Below are 22,806 nucleotides of genomic sequence, written 5' to 3'. Positions count from 1 at the left end.
AAATGCAAACCCTGGAAGCCTTTTAGGTGATCCTTTCCCCCCCCCACCCCCAGCTTTTGAGGTATTGATTTTTAAAACTCCACAAAAATTAAAAGCATCATTAGGCTAGAATGATTAGAAATAAAAAGCTTTTTTTAATTATCACCCCCCCCAAAAAGCAGGGTTTTGTTTCCCAAAAACACAGGTCTCTGTGTTTCTTTTGGATTTGCACGTCCATGGAATTAGTCTAGGGCTAATGTAATCAAGTACACAGAAGCTTGACCGCCACATGTTTGTTGATGGGATTAGGTTCGGCAAGCACCATCTGGAAATAGGGCTATCACCTTATATCACACCTTATCTGCTAGGGTTACCCATGCTTATTTTGATGGGGTTGGGCAGACACGTCATATCCGGCTAGGGTTATGGCCTTGTGAGTCCTGTACCATGAGGGGTGGGGTGTGGATTATGCACGTCACTTCCGGGGAGGAGGGGTGCGAACGTCACTTCCATTTATGGGCATGGCCTGGTGACGTAATCAGCACGTGGCTTTGTTTACTTTGATGACGTCACTGATCAAAACTACTGATAAGATCCATTAAAAGTTTGTATGTACTTATACTACTAAAATAGGTTGGTTTATTCGCAGATAAAGGGGAAGATGTGCCATGAAATGTTAGAATGATGTATTCATAACTGCGCAAATGAAGTTTTAACTAAATTATCTTACTTACCTTGTTCCCAGGTAAAAGGAGATCTAAAACTGCAAACCTAGTCCAGAGCAAACTATATTTTCTTTTATTTTGTGCTTATGAATTAGCAAACACAAATAAATTTGAAGATATTAGCCTGACAGGTGTCTTAAGGAATTATTGTCTAGAATTGTGAATTTCATGGGAAATGATATGGGAGACTACTCAGTTCTTAGTGATGAAAATGGTGACAGAAGGATAGGGAACAAATACACTTGTCCCCGTTCTTCCTCTCTGTTTAATGAAGCAACTTGCACTTTAAGTTACCAGAACTATTCAAGAGAATTATGCAAATATCCCACACTGATGAAAATGTAGATGGATTCTGTCATTCATTTTTTTAAACTTAGCTGAGTGCCTACTGTATATATATGAATTTTCAAAGAGATTGTTTGATTTCTCGGCTGTTTCAGTGTTATTTCAAACTTTACATATTCTGCTGTGCGACATCTATTTTCAGGAAAGATTAATATTGCCAGGTAGATAAATAAAGGTTGCACATAGATTAATTTAGAGTAACCATATGATATAATGAGTAGGTAATATATGCGTAATACTTGTACAAAGGTTAGTTGCTGAATGTATTAAGAGTTATATATGATGGGACAAAAGTGAACCTAAGCTTAATGGATGGTTCAACATTAACCAGGGAATAAGATAAAAATGTGTATATCTCCTTGACTATTTAAGAAACTTATAAACATACAAAAATGATTTTGAGGTATTAGAATTTGGTTGACCGAGGATATTAATGTACATGAACTTTGTATGCAAATGTTGCCAAATGGTTGCTTCGTGATTAGCAGCAATTGTGAGTAGAAAACAGCTAGATCAGTACTTTGGGCCAATCACTCTGTCTCATCTCAAACCACCTCACAACATGTTGTTGTTGGAAACACAGAAGACAGAAACATTATATACACTACATTGAGTTGTACAAGCAAGGATCTAAAAATTAATTTGTAAATGACAAATAACATGGCAGAGAAAATACATGTGAGCAATTAAGAGTTATACATGCATGTTAAAACTAGAAAAAGTAGATAAATGTATATACCTTGGCAGAATATTCACTAAGGATGGGTAAAATAGACAAAGAAATATTAAGACAAGTTAATTCTTAGAGAAAAGGAAAGAAAAACAGGAGTATAGTTGCATATTTTCTGACATATATTTTTTAAAAAATTCCTTTAAAGTTGTTGTGAACTACAAATCATAGAGGTTTACGTATGTCTTTAAAAACATGTACTACCATATCCTTTTTTTTTCTTCCATACCTTAATACAGTTCCCTTCCTACAAGCTAAGGTAATATCAGGCCTGTAGTATGGAATTAATGGTTGTTGAAAGAAGCAAAAATGGCTGTATGTAATAGGGTATTTTTGCTCACTTTGTTATACAGAAGTGGAAAAATACAGTCAGAAAAAGCATAAAAGTAAGATGAATGAAATTCAAGTAGTGTACTTAAACAGTTATAAGGTAAACCAAGAAAAGATAAAGTCAAGATCCAGCGGGTGAATGAATATGTTTTGAATATACAGATTCCTTCTCGCTTTGAATTACAGGCATCTGGACAAGCAAAGTGGTAATATATATTTTGGATTTTTATATGTTCACAAAAGTGAAGGAATTATAAATAAAATGATAGGTAAAGACTGCGTGCTTTGTTAATATTATACTCCCATATTGCTTCTAGCAGAACAGTTTCAAGTTAAAATCTAATTTGCGAACAATCCCTAAGAATAATCCAGTTCATGATCAAGATTACAAAATCAATATTACATTGACTAGGACATTCCTCACATTCAAAGGCTATAACAACTACTTTTGATTTATGTATGACAATGGGTAGATTTCCATGCAAAACCTGTTGGAAAATGAATCCTATGCATGACAACTTAAAAAGTAATTTCTTTCGTAGAGGATTGTAGCTGAAGGCCTGGACGCTTTTTTTCACAGGATATATATACCCTTATCAATTCCAGGACAGGATGAAGACATTTATGCTGGATCCTTGTCAATTAGACATAATAGCATTCGCCTCAGGCACTGATTTTCCAGAAGAATTGTGTTGATTAACATCATGGATGTAGATATATAAATTTGGGAGTCACAGATTAAACCTGATGCTCTTCATGCTGCTGTAACATATTTTTGTAAAAACTAATATAGTCCCTGTAAAAAAACAAAGATTTTTTTTGTTAAAAATCATATTAAATAATGGAATATTTTTCAAAATGGTGTTCGTTTGCATTGGTCCTAAGAATAGGTGAAAACTAATTATGACCGCGATCCAGCTTTTGACAACTAGGAATTTTGAACAAGCCTTTTCCATTAATATCAAGACCACCTTCATGTCCAATTTGCTTTAGCACCTGGTGGAATTCATAACTAATAGAGAAAACTCAACTCTGCTATACAGAATAATGCCATACAGAATAATTCTCTAGTATTTTTATTATTCTTCAATCTATTAAAAAAAGAATTTGCTTCAGAAAGCCTTTTAAAGGTAACAAAAAAATTCCAAAAAATTTCAGTGCTCTAAAAGAGGTGTTTTCACACATGTGGCTAAATCAGGAGTGTCAAACATCAGTATTGTGGTTGCTCTCGGGGCCAAGTGGGTGTGGCTAGCATGGGTGTGGCCTACTGGGTGGGCAGGGCTTACTGGGTGGGCAGGGCCTACTGAGTGGGCATGGTCAGCTAGACATTGCTCATGTCAGGGGCATCTGTGCAGGCCTGGGCAGGCCTGGGGCAGATCCAAGGGTCTCTGGTGGAGGAAGGTGGGACCGGGGTGAGTGCCAGGACATGGTCCATTGGAGGAGCCTCACCTTCCCTCTCAGGCCGTGCGGGGGTGGGGGGCGGACGGTGGCGCAGGCTGCCTAGAGTCTTGGGCAGCGGAGGCCAAGCACCCAGCCATCGAGTTCAGGGACCCCACAGCCCAGCCTAGCCTAGCACCATTTCCACAAGGGGACGCCCAGCTGCCCTTACCTCCTCCTCGAGGTTGCTGCTGCTGTGCTTGCTCTCCTTGGCCAAGTTGCTTATGGTGTTGCGGGAGGGCAAAATGTGTGGGTCAGAGGGAAGCCCACTCCCTCTCCATGTGAGGAGACCTGGCTTTGTAACCAAAGCATCCTCAGTGATAGGATGGGAAACCATCAGAAGAAGTCAGGAGGAGGGGACAAAGGGATAGCAAAAGGGCAGCAGGGCTGCTCAGGGCCAAGTGCTAAGGTAGGACATCCCTCAGACACTTCCTCCCTCTCATTATGATTTTCCTTCCTTCCTTCCTTCCTTCCTTCCTTCCTTCCTTCCTTCCTTCCTTCCTTCCTTTCTTCCTTCCTTCCTTCCTTTCCCCCTTTCTTCTTTTTTCTTCCCTCTTCATTCCCCTTTCCTTCTTCTTCCTTCCCCTCTTTCCTTCTTTTTGTTTGTCTTTCCTCTTTCCCTTTCTCCTTTCCTGTCCCTTCTTGGATACTCAAATACAAAAAGGGAAACATTTCTCAATGCCTCCTTGACTTGTGATCAAATGCCACTTTTGCTAGTAGTCTGTGGCCATTTAAAAGACCGAGAACAAACCAGGCTCATTTTATACCATGCTTACATTTAGTGGAGGCGTCTACAGACAACAGTACAGGAGAACTGTCAAAATGGTGGCTGTGATAGTTGATCAGAGCTTCTCTGTTTTTTATGTGCAACAGCTTTAGCATTAGCATTTAGGAAAAGAGGTAAGTTAGTTGTTTTTCTATTAATAGAGCTCATTAAAAGAGCTCTCTTGCAGGGACCCTGCCATGGTCTAATTCAGCCTGGAAATATAGCAAAGGAAAATATTTTCCTTTACTCTGCTTTGGCGCTGATCTACAACCTGGTTGCATCCATCAAAGCCAGAATGTGCTCAGCCTTAGATCCATGGGGCAGCCCTGAAACCAGCCCTGGAACCAGCAAGGAGCTACCCCGCCACTTCTGTCCTGCCTCCTGGGTGTGCATATAGGAGATGGCCAGAGCTGGCATCCTGGGTGAAGTCAGTCTGCAGGGCAAGACAGCCAGCAGGGATGCAGGACTCCACTTGCGCATGCACCCAGAGGGGCTGCCCCATGGATCTAAGGCTGAGCACATTCTGGCTTTGATGGATGCAACCAGGTTGTAGATCAGCACCATCACCCCTCCCACCAGCACCTTCAGCCTCGCAGCAATGAGGCTTTCCTTTCACTGGGACAGCCCCCACCCTCCCACATAGGATAGCAAGGCCAGAGGCAACAAGGCAGTGCTGGCAAACTTTCCCCCTCCCATTACTCCTTCCTGAGCACAGAGGAAGGAAAGAGATGAGAAGGAGAGAAGAAAGGAAGAAAGGAATGAAGGAATGAAGGTTCCACAGAGAAGCCCTCGAACCAGCAAGGAGCTGCCTCGCTGCCTCTGCCCCACCGGCATCCTGGGTGAAGTCGACCTGCAGGGCAAGACAGTCAGCAGGGATGCTGGACTCTGCTCGCGGTGTGCCCAGGGGGCGGGGCAGGGCTGCCCCGTGGATCTAAGGCTGAGCACATTCTGGCTTTGATGGACACAACCAGGTTGTAAATCAGTGCCCTGTTGGCCTGGGCCAGGCTGAGGTAAGGCAGGCTGGTCCTTCACTGTTTCCAGAGCAGGTCCCTGGGCTGGGTGAAACCACATAGTAGGCCGGCCCTGGCCCACGGGCCTTGTGTTTGACATGTCTAGGCTAAATTAAAGTCAGTGGATCCATAGCCTTCTACATCATAATGAAATTCATTCCAAGATTTCATGCCAAGAGTAAAGAAGTCTTGTCACTGACAAATCATTGGGAATTTCTCCTTCTTCAGGAATGCCCTGCCAATTCTTATCCCCAGTGCCAAATTCTCGTTTTGCATGGCATCATGTAACACCTACAGTTCTTCATATAAGGATTCACCAGTGTAAAGCAAGCATTTTAAAGTTCCCCATGTATTATATCTATTTATTAGGCTACTTAGCAATGGATGGTTCTGCTAGCAATCATTTCTAAATTACACATTTCAAAAATATTAATAAATATCTTTGTGTGATTTCTCATATAACCCATGTGTTAATATCCATCCCATTAAATGCTGTAAATAAAGAAATTCTTTCAAAAGTTTCCAATTCCATGATTTACCTGGCTATGTCCATGGAATACTGTGATGATCTCTTCAGTAGTGACCAATATTCACTCATCTGATTAGAATAAAAATGTGATTCAGTTTTACAAGGAAAAGATGTTCTATGGACATTAGTTAGTACTGGCAATCTCAGAGAAGCTAAAGATTATCATTCTTACATGTAGTCTGAACAGAAAGACAGTATATAAACTGAAATAATAACAATTTGGACACCTCCCAGTACCCCAAAAAAGCACATTGTCTTTTGCAATTAATGCTGTCCTAATATGGTAATTATAATTCCCAACCAGTATGATAGGCAGTCCTGCATTTATCCTTCTGCAATTTTGCAGTATTTTTTTCTTTTCTTTTTTTCCTTTTTTCCTTTTTTCCTTCCTTCCTTCCTTCCTTCCTTCCTTCCTTCCTTTTTCGAGGATGAATCTGGTTATCATGGTTTAGTTTACTTTATTTTTATTATATAACAGAATTAACCCAATATGGAAAGGAAGGGAAGGGAAAACGCACTACCTCAGAGCACAGCATTGCATAGCAATTGCTGATTTTGCATGGAAATATAAGAGAAAAACACAAACTGAGAGCATATATGACTAAGATTCAAAAATTAAATAAAATCCAAAATTTTCATAGAATCAGAGTAGAAAAGGAACTTAAAGATTACTACTCTGTCCTCCATGATCAGGAATATTCTACACAATATTGAATTTAATGAATAAATATAGAATTCTAATCAATGACCATTACATGTCTGTCTCCATAAAAAGCAAATAGATTCACGCAATGTGGCAATCTGTTCTTCTGGCTGACAGCTTATACAATCAGGAACTTTCTTCTGATTCTACTTCCATGTAATTTTAATTCATTTTTTGTACTCCTGTGCCCTGGGGCAATAGAGACTAAGACTACTTTTCTTTCTGGGTGAACATGCTTCTTAATGTTTCATCCCCAGAAAGACATTTCTGTAATTGCTATATTAGGAATTTTTTTATTTCTTAATGTAAGATGCCATTGAAAAACAAATAAAGAATTACAGGGGTGAGAATGATAACAAATTACTTTTCAGTATATTTAAAAAGCAAGAACAAAAAAATTAAAGACTTCACGTTCACAAAATTAGATTGTACCATATTCTGAATTTCTAATTTCTTGGCCTGAGACTCCTTTGTGTCATTTATTTCTCAATTGTTCACAGTGAATATATGATCATTATTTTCTTTTTTGCACAGAGTAAGACTGGAGAAGTGTTAGCTATTTAAACATAAACATCAGAATTTAATCCCTTGGCACCAGGCCCATCCCAGATGAGTTGTGGTTATAAACCATTATCCTCAGACCGAGAGTTCTGAAATGTTCTTCCAATTCTGTCTAAAAGGATTATGATTTTGATATTTCTGAATGTGTGATTGAAAAACCAAGTAGATCGAAAGCCCTATAATGAATCTGATGAACTCTATTTTTTAAAACGTACTAGTATCTCAGCAAAATCTTTGATTGTGAATGGGCGTGTGGGGTATGTTTCAAGCTCCATTCAGCCCTTGAACTGACTGCATTACTTTAGATGAGTCATTTCTGCTCTGCTGAAGTCTTCATCACAAGGTTTTAGGCCAGCATAGAGCCTTAAGCTCCCCCAGGGAACAGTGAATTAGAAATTAAGTAATAAATACAGGTTTTTAAAATGTTAGAAAAGGTCAGTACCTGTTCAGACACTGTAAATGCATGCCAATTGGGTGGGTAGGGTAGCCTCTTAAGTCCTAAAAATTCATTATCTTCTTCTTGAGAGGTAAATGGTAGTCCCCAAGCCACTGAAATGATAAAGCCACAGGCTTAACAGTCATGGGTTCAGAACATATACAAAATCTAAAATATACAGCTGTATACCAGATTTCTCTAACCTGATGATCTCCAGATATGTGCTACTCACAGGGATCTGCATGGGGGCAATTGACATATGTGTCAACTGGGGTCATCACACAAATGAAATGAATTATGTATGTTACATCAATCACAGATAATGCCATAATAATACATATGACTTCATTGAGCCTTTTCCTGGATGCTAGATTCTACCCATATCTTTTGGTCACACCAAGTATGGAAAATGTAGTTATATTCTATATTAGTTATATTCCATGCTAGGCAATTTTTTTTCTAAGTTTTTAATATTACTAAACATGATATTAATAGGTTAAGCTGCCTTTTATAATCACAAAACCAAACATTATTTTGAAAGAAAAAATATACCTCGTCTGAGTCATCATAACTTTCCAGTTGCAATGAATTTTACCCACTGAAACTGAATTTCTTAGGCTTTAAGAGCACTTCATTGCAGTTCTTTGTGAATTTCAGCAATTCATTTAAACAAAATTAATATACATATTTCAAGAACGAGCATAATGTGATTTAAAAGCTTTACCTGTAAGCAGAGTAACACAGGTCATCACATGAAGCATTATAATACTCATGGTGCCTTCTCTGGAGTTGGAAAAGTAAAAATTGTATCCTTTTTGACCATTTAATTCCCTTTGCTTTATCAATCATTTACTCTGTGTCTGAACAGTTGTGCAGAAAGAGGGCAGAGTCCATTGTTGCATTTTTATGTTCCATCGACCTCCCTGTGCCCTTTAGACTTTCTTACATGGAAGTTTTGATTCACTTCAGACATATTTTTCCCTTCCATGAATGGACACTGGACCCATTAAACTTTAAACTTTATTGCAAACATGTTTCCAGTATTTTTGCCTTGTGACCAGAGCTGAGTGAAACTACATTCCTTCTTGCAATGAAGGCCAATATGGTCCTTTTTGCTGTTCCCCAATATAAGGAAATCACAGACAGCTCCCTTTTTTGCTGGTGATTCTCTTCTACAGCTACCTAGGATGGACTAACTTAAGGAGTCCAATATAACTCTCCTTTCCATGTTCTACCTGCTCATCATTCCATCACCTGAGGAAGTGCAGGCCAACTTGTTACAGACTTCTATCAGCATCTCTACCCATCATCTACCTTCCACATTTATTATTGTGCAACTACATATTAAGCCAATGTGGATAAGATAGGTAGGCAAGCATGGAGTCGAGAAATTTACAATCAAGATCATGGCTTGAATATTTTGGTTTTTTTAAATGTGGTAAATTGCAGATGGCAACCTGCAGCTTTAAGGCATCTTGTGATCCTCAGGATAATTTTAGTTTTCTCACCAATATTCATGAAAGGATTTTACCAAGACTAATCACTCCACTTCTTTGAACCAATTTGTATTAATACAACTGGTTTCTGCACTTCCACTATCCTACTTCCAAGCTGGATAGCATGGTTCTTTACTAGATGGGTGGTTGAAATTCAAGCCTTTGTCAAAGGGAAGCAACCCTTCCAAGATCTTCAATATCTAGATCAGTGTGGGGAACTATGGCCCTTTTATGACTTGTGGACTTCAACTCCTAGAATTCTTGAGCTCAGATCTAGACCATTCAACAACCAGTTATATTAGCTAGGGAATTCTGGGAGTTGAAGTCCACATATGCTACAGTTGTGGAACACTAGACCTTGTCTAAAATCAAGAAAAGAAAAGACCAAAGTCAGAGGAAAAAGGATGTTCCCTTTTCATTTTGGTGTCTGACCCCACCTTTGATTAAGCCCATTTACCATGGAGTCCTGTGTAATATAGGTTGTGACAGAAAAAAACTATTAAAATAGGTCAGAATATAGGAAACTGTTATACATCTTACAGGTGTGAATGCTTTGGAAATAATACAGAAAACTGGCCTTGTCCCTTGCCAGTGTGGGGCTGCAGGACCTCTTCAAAGACCCATGTTTTTTTTAATCTACTTTGAAAGGATGCCTCAGGCATATCCGTGCTCCTTTCAAAAGCCTTTTTTGAATCATTTTCAAAGTATATGTGTATGCATACCATATGTCTTTTTTCTTTCACTGAATATTTTGAAAGAAATTCCACACAGGTGATGGAAAATATGTGAGTAGGATCATTTCCTGCTACATGAATCTGATTTTTGGAATAGTCCTAAAAATACTGAATTCTTAGGAAAGATTTGTTATAGTACAAGTATGGGAGTCCATTGCTTTTTGCATTAACAAGATACAAACTGAAGTCTTCTTTCACCATACAAAGAAGTAAACAAGCAAATCTCAAGTGTTGCTTTGCACTGCAAATTTATTAATTCGAAGCAAATAACAATAATTGTTTTCTTTATTTCATAATACTGGAGTTGAAAAGGGTCATTTAAGCCATCAAGTGCAACATGTTCAGCATACAAATCTGAATCAAAGAATGATTGAAGGATAGCTTTTCATTCACTGCTTGAAAGAGGATCTGACTGTCTCTCTAGAATTGAATCCACTATTGAACTCTTTTTGGAGCCTTGGAATGGAGGAAACATTTTGGTCACTAATCTGGTGCTTATGAGCTATTTGTGTGGATCTTTTGCAAGGGCAATTAAAATTCATAACTTTTAAATCTTCTAATTGTGCTTTTCAGAGGAGCTAGTTTGCAATTCACATAACTGCAAGCCGTGATTTTTGAAACTAATTTCAAGTGATTGGTTTGGGTGCAATGTCTTATTTACAAACCACCAAGTTCCAATGCACCCTAGTACAGATATGATGGATGGGGGAGGAGGGGGTTGTGTGAGCTCTGAGTCACTTGACCCCTGGCCACTTGCCTGGATAAATCCCTGCAGTTTTCTTCGCAACCCTTTTGGAAGCAGTTTACTACTGCTTCCTTAAGATTGAAAGAGAGTGACTGACCAGGCACCAAGCTGGCTTTGTGCCTAAATCAGACTTAGAATTCACCGTCTCCTAGATAGTAGCCTAGTGCCTACACTAAACTAGCTCTCTGTGATGGAGTATAATGAATATTTGTGCCCACTAAAAGTGATGTGCTTGATAAGAAGTACAGTACACAGAGTAATGAATAGGTATCATATACAGTAGCTTGAACTGTTTAACTTTCCCCTCCTCACGTCGTTGCAAGGTTGTTAACGTCAATCACTGTCTCCGCAAGAGGGCGCCTACGGTCTGCCTCTCTTGCCCTTCTCTTTTCGGCAGCCTTTTCGCAGCCACGCCCTGGTCGCAATGCGTTGCACGTCGGTCCTCCACTCTCGGAGACGAAGCTACTCAGTGCTGTTTCTCCCTGGCCGTGCTCATGGCTGAATCCGCTGTCTATGGAGCTCTGCGTAGAGCGGAATTAACGCTGGAGTTTTTGCATGCAAACTCGTGAGTGAGACAAGTGACTGCCTCTCTCTTTGTGTCGATACCTTGATTAGGCTCTGCCCTCAACGGGCAGCAGAACAAAAAAAAAGTCCTTGTTTTCCTGAATAATAGTGAGAACTGTTTGCAGAACGGCTCACTTTTTTATAAAGATTTTTTTCATTTTAATTTAATTTAATTTAATTTTTAATTTAATCCCATTTATATCCCGCCCTTCTCCGAAGACTCGGGGCGGCTTACAATTTAAGCACAAACCAATGTGCTTAGCAATAGATTTTGAACCCAAGGAATAATGAAATTATGGGAGCTCAAACGGTTGACTAAATAAATGTTTTTCAAACTGCGAAATTCAAGGAATTGAAGTCTACATACCTTAAAATTTCCAAATATGGAAAACACTTAACAAATAGAAGGCGGGGAATAGTTTTTGTGCCGTTCTGCACAACGTTTGCTTGGGAATATATATGTCCTACTGATTTAAATGGAATAAAAATTCCTGAGATTGTGGTATAGGTACACTTGCTAGCACATAAATTTTTGTTGATTACATCTTTTAGGATCCACGATATTTCATGATAATAAACACTTTAAGAAATTGTGTCTTAATATAATTGAGTAGAGTTGCGTGTTTCATACATTAGATTATTGGGTAAATTTACTATTCAAGTCAACGGTGGCGTTTAATGGTGGTAATTCATGGGTAAGTATGAACAGGTTTTTAATTTTAGGCAATAAGACACCCCTAGGGAACTCAATCTATATTGCAATCATTAATTGATTTGTTAGAAACAAATCTAACAGTAAGCCTGAAAAATCACAAGGGCTAAGTATAAACCAGAAACATTAACTAGAATGTTGAAAATAATAAGGTTCAATTAAAAAGATAAGCCTGTCCTAAACTTAATGTTTGAAATAAGCTACATCCAGCAGGCTACTCATGTGGTCCATGTTCTTGTCTGCTTGTTAGGGGTAAATCTGCTGGGTGTATCTTATGATTTATGATTATTGTATTTTATGATTATGATCATATTTATTACTTGTTGCTTGTATGTGAACTGAGAGCTTATGCACTGGAGACAGATTCCTTGTGTATTCAATCATACTGGGCCAATAAAGAATTCTATTTTGCTATGACATATAGAAAATTAATTGATATTACTTTCCCATTTATGCACAAATATCAAAGCAGTATTTATCTCCCCCACCTTTTCCTTTGACTTTTTCATATTTCAAAGACTGGGATTCTAATGCACTCCAAATCCTTTTTTGTATTGCCATTTTGTGCATGTATAATTCATCCCTGTGTTTTCTGGCTTCTTTTGTGTTAAAATTGCCTTAATGCTTCTTTCTAGCACAACACATGACTTTCTTTTTGGAGCAATAGCTGAATTGATTGACAATTCACGGTAAATATGTTTCTTTTAAGGTCCATGTTTTATAATAAGCTAAGCTTTTCATTCTGGTACCTATCCTAGTGGCCTTTTATTCTGCAGTGGCCTTTTATTCTGTTCTGTACTGCCCTACTAGCTACTTACACTTGAAGGCTGGACCTTCTCACCAAGTTCAGTGACTGGATAATGGAGCTGGTATGGACTGACAAAAAAAACCCTAATTGGTTGTTGGTTTTTTTGCTTCATTTAATTGAATGCTGTTATTTAAGAAATCAGCTGTAGTCTTGTACATCTCTTTTGGAGAATGGGTAAGAATCAATGTCACCCATTGATTGTGCTGAGTTTTGGTGCTCTATTGAAGCTCAGTGAACCTTCAGGCTTATTTACTACGCTCTAACTGCAGTTTCTGGGTGATATACAAACTAGTTAAAAACTTTGAACATGAAGCAGAAAAACTAACCCAGAAAACTGCACAGTTTACAAGATAAAATAATCAGGCAGCCATGAGAATGATAGTGAACAAAGCATAAGGTAATTCTTATTTTTCATTGCCTTTATAAGTTGTAGGGATGGGAGATCTTGTCAAATCAACTGCAAAATTAACCTCCCCAGTGCTTTTTTTGGTGGTATTTTCCCCCTAGAACTGCTCATATTATGTGCCATGTGCACTGACATTTCTTTAAAATCTACCTTTGAGTTTGACAGAGCAAACCTGTACCCCTTTCAGTGTATCTCAACATAGCCGAGATCTTGTAGATACAGTTGGGCAGGGTAAATGTAAGGAAGAGGAAGATAGTTATTGTTCTCTTTTGCTTGCTCTGTTTGTGGCAGACCATGGGATCAAATAGTCTTTCTGTAGATAGAAAAAGCTAGACAGACACTATAAAAATATGGAGGAACAGAATTCAAGCCTGTAAAGTATCACTGTTATTCTCTGGAATTTCAGAAGACATTACTAGACTGTCCGGTTGTTGTTATTTCTGGGCAGTAGTGCCACAAGCCTCAGGGGCCTAGGAAGAGGACTATACAGGCTGTCAAATCCTTATGTTCTAGAATTTTATGAATATTTCACCATGCTGTTGGCCCATTCAAAATATGCCCCCCAGCCTAGTCATCCAGGCTGTAAGGTAACTAGCTGAAAAAAACAAGATGGAAACGGGATTTGGTCTCTTTGCCCCTGTCTCAGGTTCATGGAGAAAAAACAGCACGTTGCTCCAGAGAGTGCTGCCATTTTTTTAAGTCTCAGAAGGACATTGAGTATCTCCTGCCTCACAGTTAGTTTAGGCCTAGGTATCAATAAAATGGCTGCAAACAAATGAGCAATGAAGTTAACTTGGCCTGAGTGATGGGGCCACATTCTTAGCATGGTTTTTTTTTAAACAATCATTTAATTTCTTTCTCCAGATTGGGAAAATGGAGGGTTGAGAGGAAAAAATCTTTGGCCTCTTTTTCTGGGGTTTGAACTGGAATTCCAGATGCAGAGTCACAATACTGCAGTCTTTTGGTTTTCTTTATGTTTTATCCACTTGATGGCTGATAACTTTACACTTTATTGTAGCTTTTCAATTAAATTTTATTATGTTTGTATTTTGCTATTCAGTAGCAGCTCATATTAATTTAGTATTTAAACTAGAGTATTCTGCATTTCCAGGACATAAATCCTTAGTAAAAAGGTAATTATTATTACTCTGGTGTTTTGAAGGGTTTTTTTAATACTTTCAATATCTAAACAATATTTTCAGAGATGCTGGTGCCACACGACTTGACATTTATACTGGTGAGTTCTATATAAATACTCATTTGGATATTAAATATGTACATTTCAGTGACTTCTTTCCTTGATTCCATTGTTTTATTGAACACAGCATTAAATTTACTTATTAGCTCCCTTGTGAAAATAAATTGTTTGGAAGATTTTCTTCCTTTGACAAGGCAAAGATCTACCCTATCTCTGGTAAAAGTTACAATATTTCTATCTTTAATCTAAATATCTAATAGCATATATGTACTTTGACATAGATGATAGATGGATGGATGATAGATAGATAGATAGATAGACAGACAGACAGACTTATAAACGTACAATAGTTTATTAAAATGTAATACCCATTCAGATTTAAACAGATGAAAAAACTCTATCAACTGGAAGAAAGACAGTAAAGATCTTACATATAGGGGAGGAATGAAAGAAATCATATTGAATTGGATGGCATATAATTTATTTATTAATAAGTATATTTAGGCTGTCCCAAGGGTTCGATAGAGGAATGTTCAGCCTTTTATTCTCTGAGGGCTTCAGTTGCTTTTTGAGTATTGTGTTAAGGGCAACATTCCATAAAGTGAGCATCATCAGGAAGAAGCTGTATGTCATTTAATTATAATTAAATTAACTAAACTTATTTATTAGAATTATTCCTCATGTGTTTTCCTCTTTTACCAATTTATAATTTGATACCAACTTTTAGATGGTTTGGACGGAGGGAAGAGTGGTATAGCTAAGACTTTGTAGGGAGACAGAGTTTGCTGTACCTTATTGGAGATTAAGTAGACGTGCAATATTGGCAGAACAAAACTAATTTTATTTAAAATTAAATAAGCCATTGCTGAAAAAATGGAAATAACTTAGAGTAATCTCTCCTACTTTATTGAACTTTCAGCATAAAGTTATAAAAAATAAGGAGGGGATCAATAAGCTCCTTGGATTAATCATTAAGTTCCTTGGACTTCCCATTTCTCTGATTTCCCCCCCCCTCCCATGGTTTCTTGTAAGTCCTGCACCTTCTGAAAGGGGCAGAAAAGTCTGCAGGCAAGAGGAGGCACCACCTGCCTTTTCTGTCCCTGGTTGGCTTGCCTTCACTAAAGCAGTATTTCTCAACCTGGCAACTATAAGACATGGATTTCAACTTTCAGAATTCCTCAGCCAGCATCCGGCTGCAGAATTCTGGGGGTTGACGTTTTCATTCCTTAAAGTTGCCAAGGTTGAAAAATACCGCTATAAATACTAGAACTAAGACAAAAATCCCTCTTTCCCATGCTTTCTCTTTCAGTGAATAATGATAACCTGCGAGGAGGATTTTCTCTGTGCTTTCTAGATGATGGATGTGGCATGTCCCGTCGTAAGTACTATTTCCTTGAACGTTAGTGTGGTGTCATGGTTGTAGAGTCAGATTTAGTTGGTGGAACCATGGGAAATGGGGAAAAAATCCATGTTCGGCTATAAATTCAGTCCTAATTCTGATTGGACATGTTGGCCTAGTCAGGGTTTTCAACCATAGCCTTCCTCAAGAATGTTGTGAATAAAAAGACAGGTACTTTACCTTAAATTGTAGAATGAAGGATAGGATTTACATATGAAAAATAGTTCTTTTTAACCTACAGGTTTGACTAAAGATTAACAGGCAAATAAGAACAAGAGAAAAGTCCTGCAACTCCAGGTGGTATTCCCATGGTTCATTTCTGGATTTTGCTATGACACAATTTAAAAGTCAGAGGAGAATTTGATGTATCACTGAATATGAATTTGCTACCCCTAGAATACATGGAGTTGTTGAAATTCACTGAAGCTAATAGAAAAGGATCTTGATTTTTCTCTGTGTTTGTATCATTTTGTGTAATTTTTGCAGTTTTGTGCATGGATAGTAATGGGGATATGGCACCTAATGTTTTATTTTAACTTTAGTAAAACTGGATATAAAAAGTGTGGCAGACCATGGGATCAAATAGTCTTTCTGTAGATAGAAACAGCTAGACAGACACTATAAAAATATGAAGGAACAGAATTCAGAGAATCAAGCCTGTAAAGTATCACTGTTATTCTCTGGAATTTCAGAAGACATTACTAGACTGTCTGGTTGTTGTTATTTCTGGGCAGTAGTGCCACAAGCCTCATGGGCCTAGGAAGAGGACTATACAGGCTGTCAAATGAAATCCTTATGTTCTAGAATTTTGTGAATATTTCACCATGCTGTTGGCCCATTCAAAATATGTCCCCCAGCCTAGTCATCCAGGCTGCAAGGTAACTTAGCTGAAAAAAACAAGATGGAAACGGGATTTGGTCTCTTTGCCCCTGTCTCAGGTTCATGGAGAAAAAACAGCACGTTGCTCCAGAGAGTGCTGCCATTTTTTTAAGTCTCAGAAGGACATTGAGTATCTCCTGCCTCACAGTTAGTTTAGGCCTAGGTATCAATAAAATGGCTACAAACAAATGAGCAGTGAAGTTAACTTGGCCTGAGTGATGGGGCTAATCTTCTCACTAATAATCAACTTAGTTGTGTATAAGGTCTAGATCACAGGTCTGCAACCCGTGGCTCCGGAGCCGCATGCGGCTCTTTCAGCCATCTCCTGCGGCTCCCAGTCCTCTGCCATGTGCAGTCCGAAAAAAAAGTGGGACTAAAAAAGTTCAACCAATCAATTCAAATATGCAGGGTAGGTGCATATCTCGCCTTGGCTCCACTCTTCAGTCAAACCCTGTTCTGTGCATGCGCCCATGTACGCACATGCGCACACATTTTTTGCGGCTCCCAGTTTTTCCTTTTGTGAGGGAACCGGTTCCGAGTGGCTCTTTCACTGTTTCAGGTTGCTGACCCCTGGTCTAGATTCTCTTGCTTCACCTAGTGGTTTCATTTTGCCAAGATAGGATATTTCCTTTTCCCAACCCCTTAATTATAAAAAGGTTATATAAATATATTATTTTTATATACACATAGCAACCTTAGGCTGGTGCCAAAAGATAATGTCATTGACTTTGAGAGTTTATTTTAACCAGTGTTTAAAATAAACTCTTCCCAGATTGAGTGTCTCAGGGTTCTTAGAATTCCCACAGAGCTAAAGTAATTTTTTTTAAAACTTGCATACAAGCTGCATATTATACTGACCACAATAATCAGCTAGTAGATTCAATTCCTCCCATGTAAAAAGCCTCTTAAAGCATCTCCTAATTAAGGGGGGCTAATTTTTTTAATCATCTGGCAGCAGCTCTATTTTTGACCAACTACATGCATTTTTTCAGTCTTGAGCAAACAAATTTAAGCTGTTTGGTGACTTATCTAAAATGCTAAAAAATGTGGGAGGGGGAGTTAAAACACATTCCAGGCAGGCAAAGGCACTGCATTTTCTCTCAGTATTTATCTGTATGGTCCTGGAAGACTAGTAAGAGAAATGGTATTTTTATTTCAATGAAAGCAGCAATATTGAGAGAGTTGTTGTTATTATAGTTGGTCACAGATTCAGCCCAATTGGCATTTTTATCCACCTATCGAGTCCTTCCCAAGTACTTGGGATAGGCACATGTTATTTGATGGTGTTGAAGGTATGATCACACAGGATGTATGCTCTTCAAAGTAAAGCTGTCTTTTGTAGTTGACTGGTGGTGACTTTGACAATGCTGATGGTTTTCAAGTGGTACTCCAGATGTTTTGTGATTTATTATTGTTATAATAGCATTTGCACAATATAAAGTTATTTTCCATGTTTCCCATGGCAAAAAATATATCAACAATTTGCCATGGCTTCTTGGATTTTTCCCCTCTTTGCTACAAAGTCTACTGCTTTGGAATTTCTTGAAAATCTTGAATTCAGGTAATATCCAGATGTGGTCCTTCTCCCCCTCCCCGCCCCAAGTTCAGATATACAGAGAAATAGAGGCAAATCTACTATGTGAAGGGATACTGGATATAAGAAATCTAACTTTGTAAACCACTGGGACAATATTTCCTCTTCTCAGAACACACTGACTTTAGAAGGGGCACTCTAGAACAAAAAGAATGTTTGAAGATAACATTGAAGAAGTTTAATCCCATAAATTCTGGTCAGATTTGAATTATTGTTGACTTTATCCCACGTAGTTTTATATTAACAATGCCAGGATGCTTTTATTAACATCAGTAATTATCATCAATAATCCTTTTCAAATATACTTTGCATTTTTTAAAAAAATGCACTTTATTTATTTACATGATTATATGGTATATAGAGGATTTCTTAGAAGTGGGCAAATTTTGCTGGATGGATCATTCCCCATTAGCACATGTTGCCAGACCTCCCATTTTCATATATACGTAGCTTTTTTTTAGAGTTTCCTAGTTTTTGAACCAGAATGAGCTGCAAAAAGACCATAATGATGAAGGACTGAGATACTAAGTTCAGATTGGCATATATTGGATTTGAATGTCGTATATTACAGTCACTGTGTAAATAATTTTAGGAAAAACATAATTGTTAAGTCTGGGCATAGAATGTATATATAAGTAAAATCTACTCTAGAAAGTTGCAATAATTAACGAAGCATGTAATATTTATTTTTAAATGTTAAGAGTATGATTTTTTTTAAATGTACTGTTATACCACAGGAAATTTGAACAATATTTGAAACTATATTATAAACCTAATTTTAGGTGAAGCTACAGATATTGTATATTTTGGAAGATCTTCTAAGAGAACCAATCCCAAGATGATTGGACGTTATGGCAATGGACTGAAATCGTAAGACTTCATTCTTTCTACATTTTATTATATAGTTTTTATTCTGGTTGTCATGAAATACAGGAAGAAATATATAAAATGCCAGAGTCTTGCAGGTTAAATGCCAGAAAAATCAAAGTGTTCTAACAGTAACTACTATAACTAATAATATCTTTATTCACAAACATATTGCAAACTTGTGAAGCAATATGTAAGGAATGTTCTTGTATTTAGAAAAATGTATTATTGAAAATAGATAATAAATGTATTTATGGACATAAAAGAACATTGCTGTAAGTGTGAAAGCAAAATAGATTTTATGCTATTACTGCTGCAGTAATAACCTTGACAACATCAACAAAGTAAAACATAATTTTCATTGTACCATAAACACTTACCTAAGGAAAAAGGCTTTAATAGGTATATGTGCTTGGTTTTAAAGAAACAAAATCTAAGGGCCAGTTTATCATAAGTACTTAGATAGAGCCTTGCTATGTGTGTGAATGGGATGGGCTTATATTTTTGTAACAAGTGGCTACAATCTTAAATCACCATAAAACAACCTTCAGCCTCATTCACCTTGGGCCAGGGGTGTCAAACTGCCTGCCCGGGCTGGACGCATCACGCGGAAGCCACAGCCACCCCATTGCTGTCAATGGCAAAACAGGCCCAATACGTTGCGTGACATCATGTCGCGAGTTTGACATGTCTGCATTAGTCTGTATTTGGATAGATAGGTGATGAAAGGGAGACTGAATGACTAACTAAACGTTAGAATCTTGAGAAATGCACAGAAGAGTAGAATACAGTTCAAAGCTAAAATTTGAAAAGGATAATCCTGATATTCCACCTTGAATTCTGATAGCAGCAGAGAAAATAAAACAGTGAGAAGGAGGAATTTGAGAAAAAGGAGACAGTAAAGGTAACTAACTAAATATGTGATTAAACTCTAGTTGTAGCATTTATATCTTACATGAATCTGGCGTTATCAATTTTCATAATTCAGTAAAGCAAGGAAAAGAAGAAAACTGCTCAAAATCATTAGCTAAGGATGTCCAGTTTTTCCAGGATAAAAATTGTGCTTAGTCTTTGAGTGGTATTCCAAGAAAACATTCCATATTATAGCAAGCAAGGTGAAAAAATAACTCCATATTTTGGATAATACTTGTGGGATTATAGTATTGCACAGTACACTTTGGAACTGTGTTGCTTGTATACAGTTTGTAAGCATATTTACATACAGACAATGCAAGTATTTTAAAAATGTTTTTTCCCTATATTTTTACTACAGAGGCTCAATGCGTATAGGGAATGACTTGATATTATTTACCAAAAAAGAGAATACAATGACATGTCTTCTTTTCTCTCAGACGTTCTGTGAAACAGAAGGTCACAGTGAGGTATGTTTGTTCAGAATTACATTTTGAAGTATTTATTTCCTATTTTTATGTCTGGATAAGAACATCAAGGTGGTTCAGAAATTCTTATATAAGTAAAACATGACCAAGTGTATAGATTGAAATAGAACTAACATCAAAATGTAAAAAAAAACCAAAGAAACATATATTGCATTTATACTTTTATTATTACTTCCTACTTACATAAAAATGCACAGTGTTTATTCATGTTGCCTCTGTGTTACTTTTCCGGTCATTTTATATAAATAAAAAATATTTTAAAATCCCAGTGAATCTTCCACAACAAAATATATGAATTAACTTATATCCAAAAGAGAGCTTCTATAGCATGCAACTCATATTTCATTCATGGCTTTTGATCATTGCAAGTTAGCTGAAACAATATTTCTGATTATTTTTTTTCAACCCCACATAAAAATGTTATTTATTGCATATGGGCAAATTTGGAATGTGGATTGCATTCTTATGATTATTTACAAAAATGACTCCCTGATTAGGGAGTTCTCCATTATAAATTGGCTCTAATTGTGGGGGAACTTAAAACAGGATTAAGCTATGTCCAAAAATATGCTCAAAATATGCTGTATTGATAACTCCAGTCTTAGCCGTAAAAATAAATATATTAGAATAATTAAATAGAAGAAGAAGAAGAAGAAGAAGAAGAAGAAGAAGAAGAAGAAGAAGAAGAAGAAGAAGAAGAAGAAGAAGAAGAAGAAGAAGAAGAAGAAGAAGTTGGAAGGGACCTTGGAGGTCATCTAGTCTAATAATTCAAGGATCAGTCTCACTAGAGATTGTTTCATAAAATGTGCTGTTTGCATATGACATTAGCCTTATATTGAAAATTTATAAAATATAAATATAGCCAGCATTGAACAGAAGTACAAATACTGCTCTATAAATCTGTATTCTATCCTTGTCTTTTTCCATAATTCAGATGTACTGTTGAATGAATAAGTAGATATAGTAAAATACACTTCTATATTCTCTTTCATTTTATTTTAGCTATCTTTCTGCCCTGGCAAGTTTAAAGTAATAGACTTTATCACATGAAGATTAAGCAGTTTAATCTTAATTAAGGCAACATTTTGCTCCAGAATTAGACAAAAGAGTCATTTTCTGCCTAAAAGTTTTAATTAAAATCTACCATTAAAATGCTGGTTTTGCAGGTTACTTGAAACAGGTAAGATTTTAAGAAAGGAATCTAATAGCTTCAGTTTTTCTGTCTTTAACCCTGCTTTTTGCTCTTACCTCAACATATGTAACTTTTTAAAACATATTTCTCTGCCCTGGGAAAGACAATTTCATCATCCGTGGCTCTTATCCTATCCGCAAGGAACAGTTCCTTAAAATAAGGAAACTTGTATGAAAGTTTTAGAACAGATTGTTGTAATGATTATAAATGACAGCTACTGTCATAAGTCTTGCCCCTTCATTTCTCATTAAACAGATGACAATAGAAGAGTGGATAATGACTAAATATGTGCTTCTCTGAAGATGGTGTGTGTTATTTCTGCCTGGCCAATCTGCTGTGACAGTGATCGATGGGATGTTTTGAACATACATCGGATTCTTGGGCAGAAAATCATGACCCCATTTAGAAATAATGTTTTGCTTGTGGACCTAATTTTAACCCATTGACGAAATGTGGGAAAGAGAAGGCTAAGCACACAAATATAGGATATCCATCTATGGTCAAGGTTGCAAACAGTTCCCAAAGCATATTTTTCGTGCCCATCTTGCTACTACTGTATTTGGACAGTTTAATTAGTGCACATGGAAGACATGGTTGATCAACATTTTGAGGCATTACAGACAAAAACTGTACAGTAAGCCCCAAAAGATTTGAAACAAAAAAGGGAAAATACCTATACCATCCACATGTGTGGTTGGTTATTTGAAGTGAAGCTCTCTTTATTTCCAGAATGTTAAGTCCTCAATGATCACAACTGGGCCTGAACCTTTGGTTACATGTCGTTGCAGTTGTTAGCATGTGCTCATTTTGACCCAGGTCACCACATGACCTGACTTAAATTTTACAACTGTTTTGATGATGGTTGTAAACCAAGTCACTGTGGTTGTTAACTGAACTATGTGGTCATTAAGAGAAGTCAACATATCCAGTGGGTGTTTTTTGCCATTTTATGCCAAAAAAACATCCCAAAAGTCATAAATAAGGTTGGAATAAAAATCAGAATGGCCATTATTATGGGCAAAAATGGAGACTTATTACTTGAAAATATTGGAACCGTGAAAAATAATTGGTGTCCTTGTGCTCTCTGCTCTTGGTTGTTTTATTGCAGACGTTTCATTATCCAAACTACATAACATCTTCTGTGCTAGTAAAGAGTGGGCTTTGCTCTCTTTTATATTCTAGCAGCTTGCCCTATCAGTGTTGGTTGATAAATTAGTAACCCAGTTGTTAAATGAATCTATTTTCCCCATTGACTTTGCTT

General features: G+C 37.2%; 1 protein-coding gene across 5 annotated transcripts in view; it reads left to right on the top strand.

The window, feature by feature from the left end:
• The window catches only part of MORC1 (MORC family CW-type zinc finger 1), an 86,008-nt gene that overhangs the window by 14,544 nt on the left and 48,658 nt on the right, over positions 1 to 22,806 (top strand). For 3 of the 5 annotated variants that reach the window (XM_081327299.1, XM_081327300.1, XM_081327298.1), the window contains exons 1-6: positions 10,963 to 11,091; positions 12,438 to 12,491; positions 14,219 to 14,253; positions 15,524 to 15,592; positions 18,869 to 18,956; positions 20,227 to 20,335. In XM_081327299.1, the coding sequence (XP_081183425.1) occupies positions 11,021 to 11,091; positions 12,438 to 12,491; positions 14,219 to 14,253; positions 15,524 to 15,592; positions 18,869 to 18,956; positions 20,227 to 20,335 (426 nt within the window). In that variant the 5' untranslated portion in view covers positions 10,963 to 11,020. Of the gene's footprint in view, positions 1 to 10,962; positions 11,092 to 12,437; positions 12,492 to 14,218; positions 14,254 to 15,523; positions 15,593 to 15,854; positions 15,911 to 18,868; positions 18,957 to 20,226; positions 20,336 to 22,806 lie in introns of those variants that run through there. The other 2 variants (XM_081327302.1, XM_081327301.1) reach the window with 2 other exon arrangements.

This window comes from Vipera berus (genome assembly GCF_964194415.1).
Source record: "Vipera berus genome assembly, chromosome: 4".
Classification (NCBI taxonomy): Eukaryota; Metazoa; Chordata; class Lepidosauria; order Squamata; family Viperidae; genus Vipera; species Vipera berus.
Note: the sequence above shows the minus strand (reverse complement) of the source record. Positions and strands in the feature narration are given on the sequence as shown.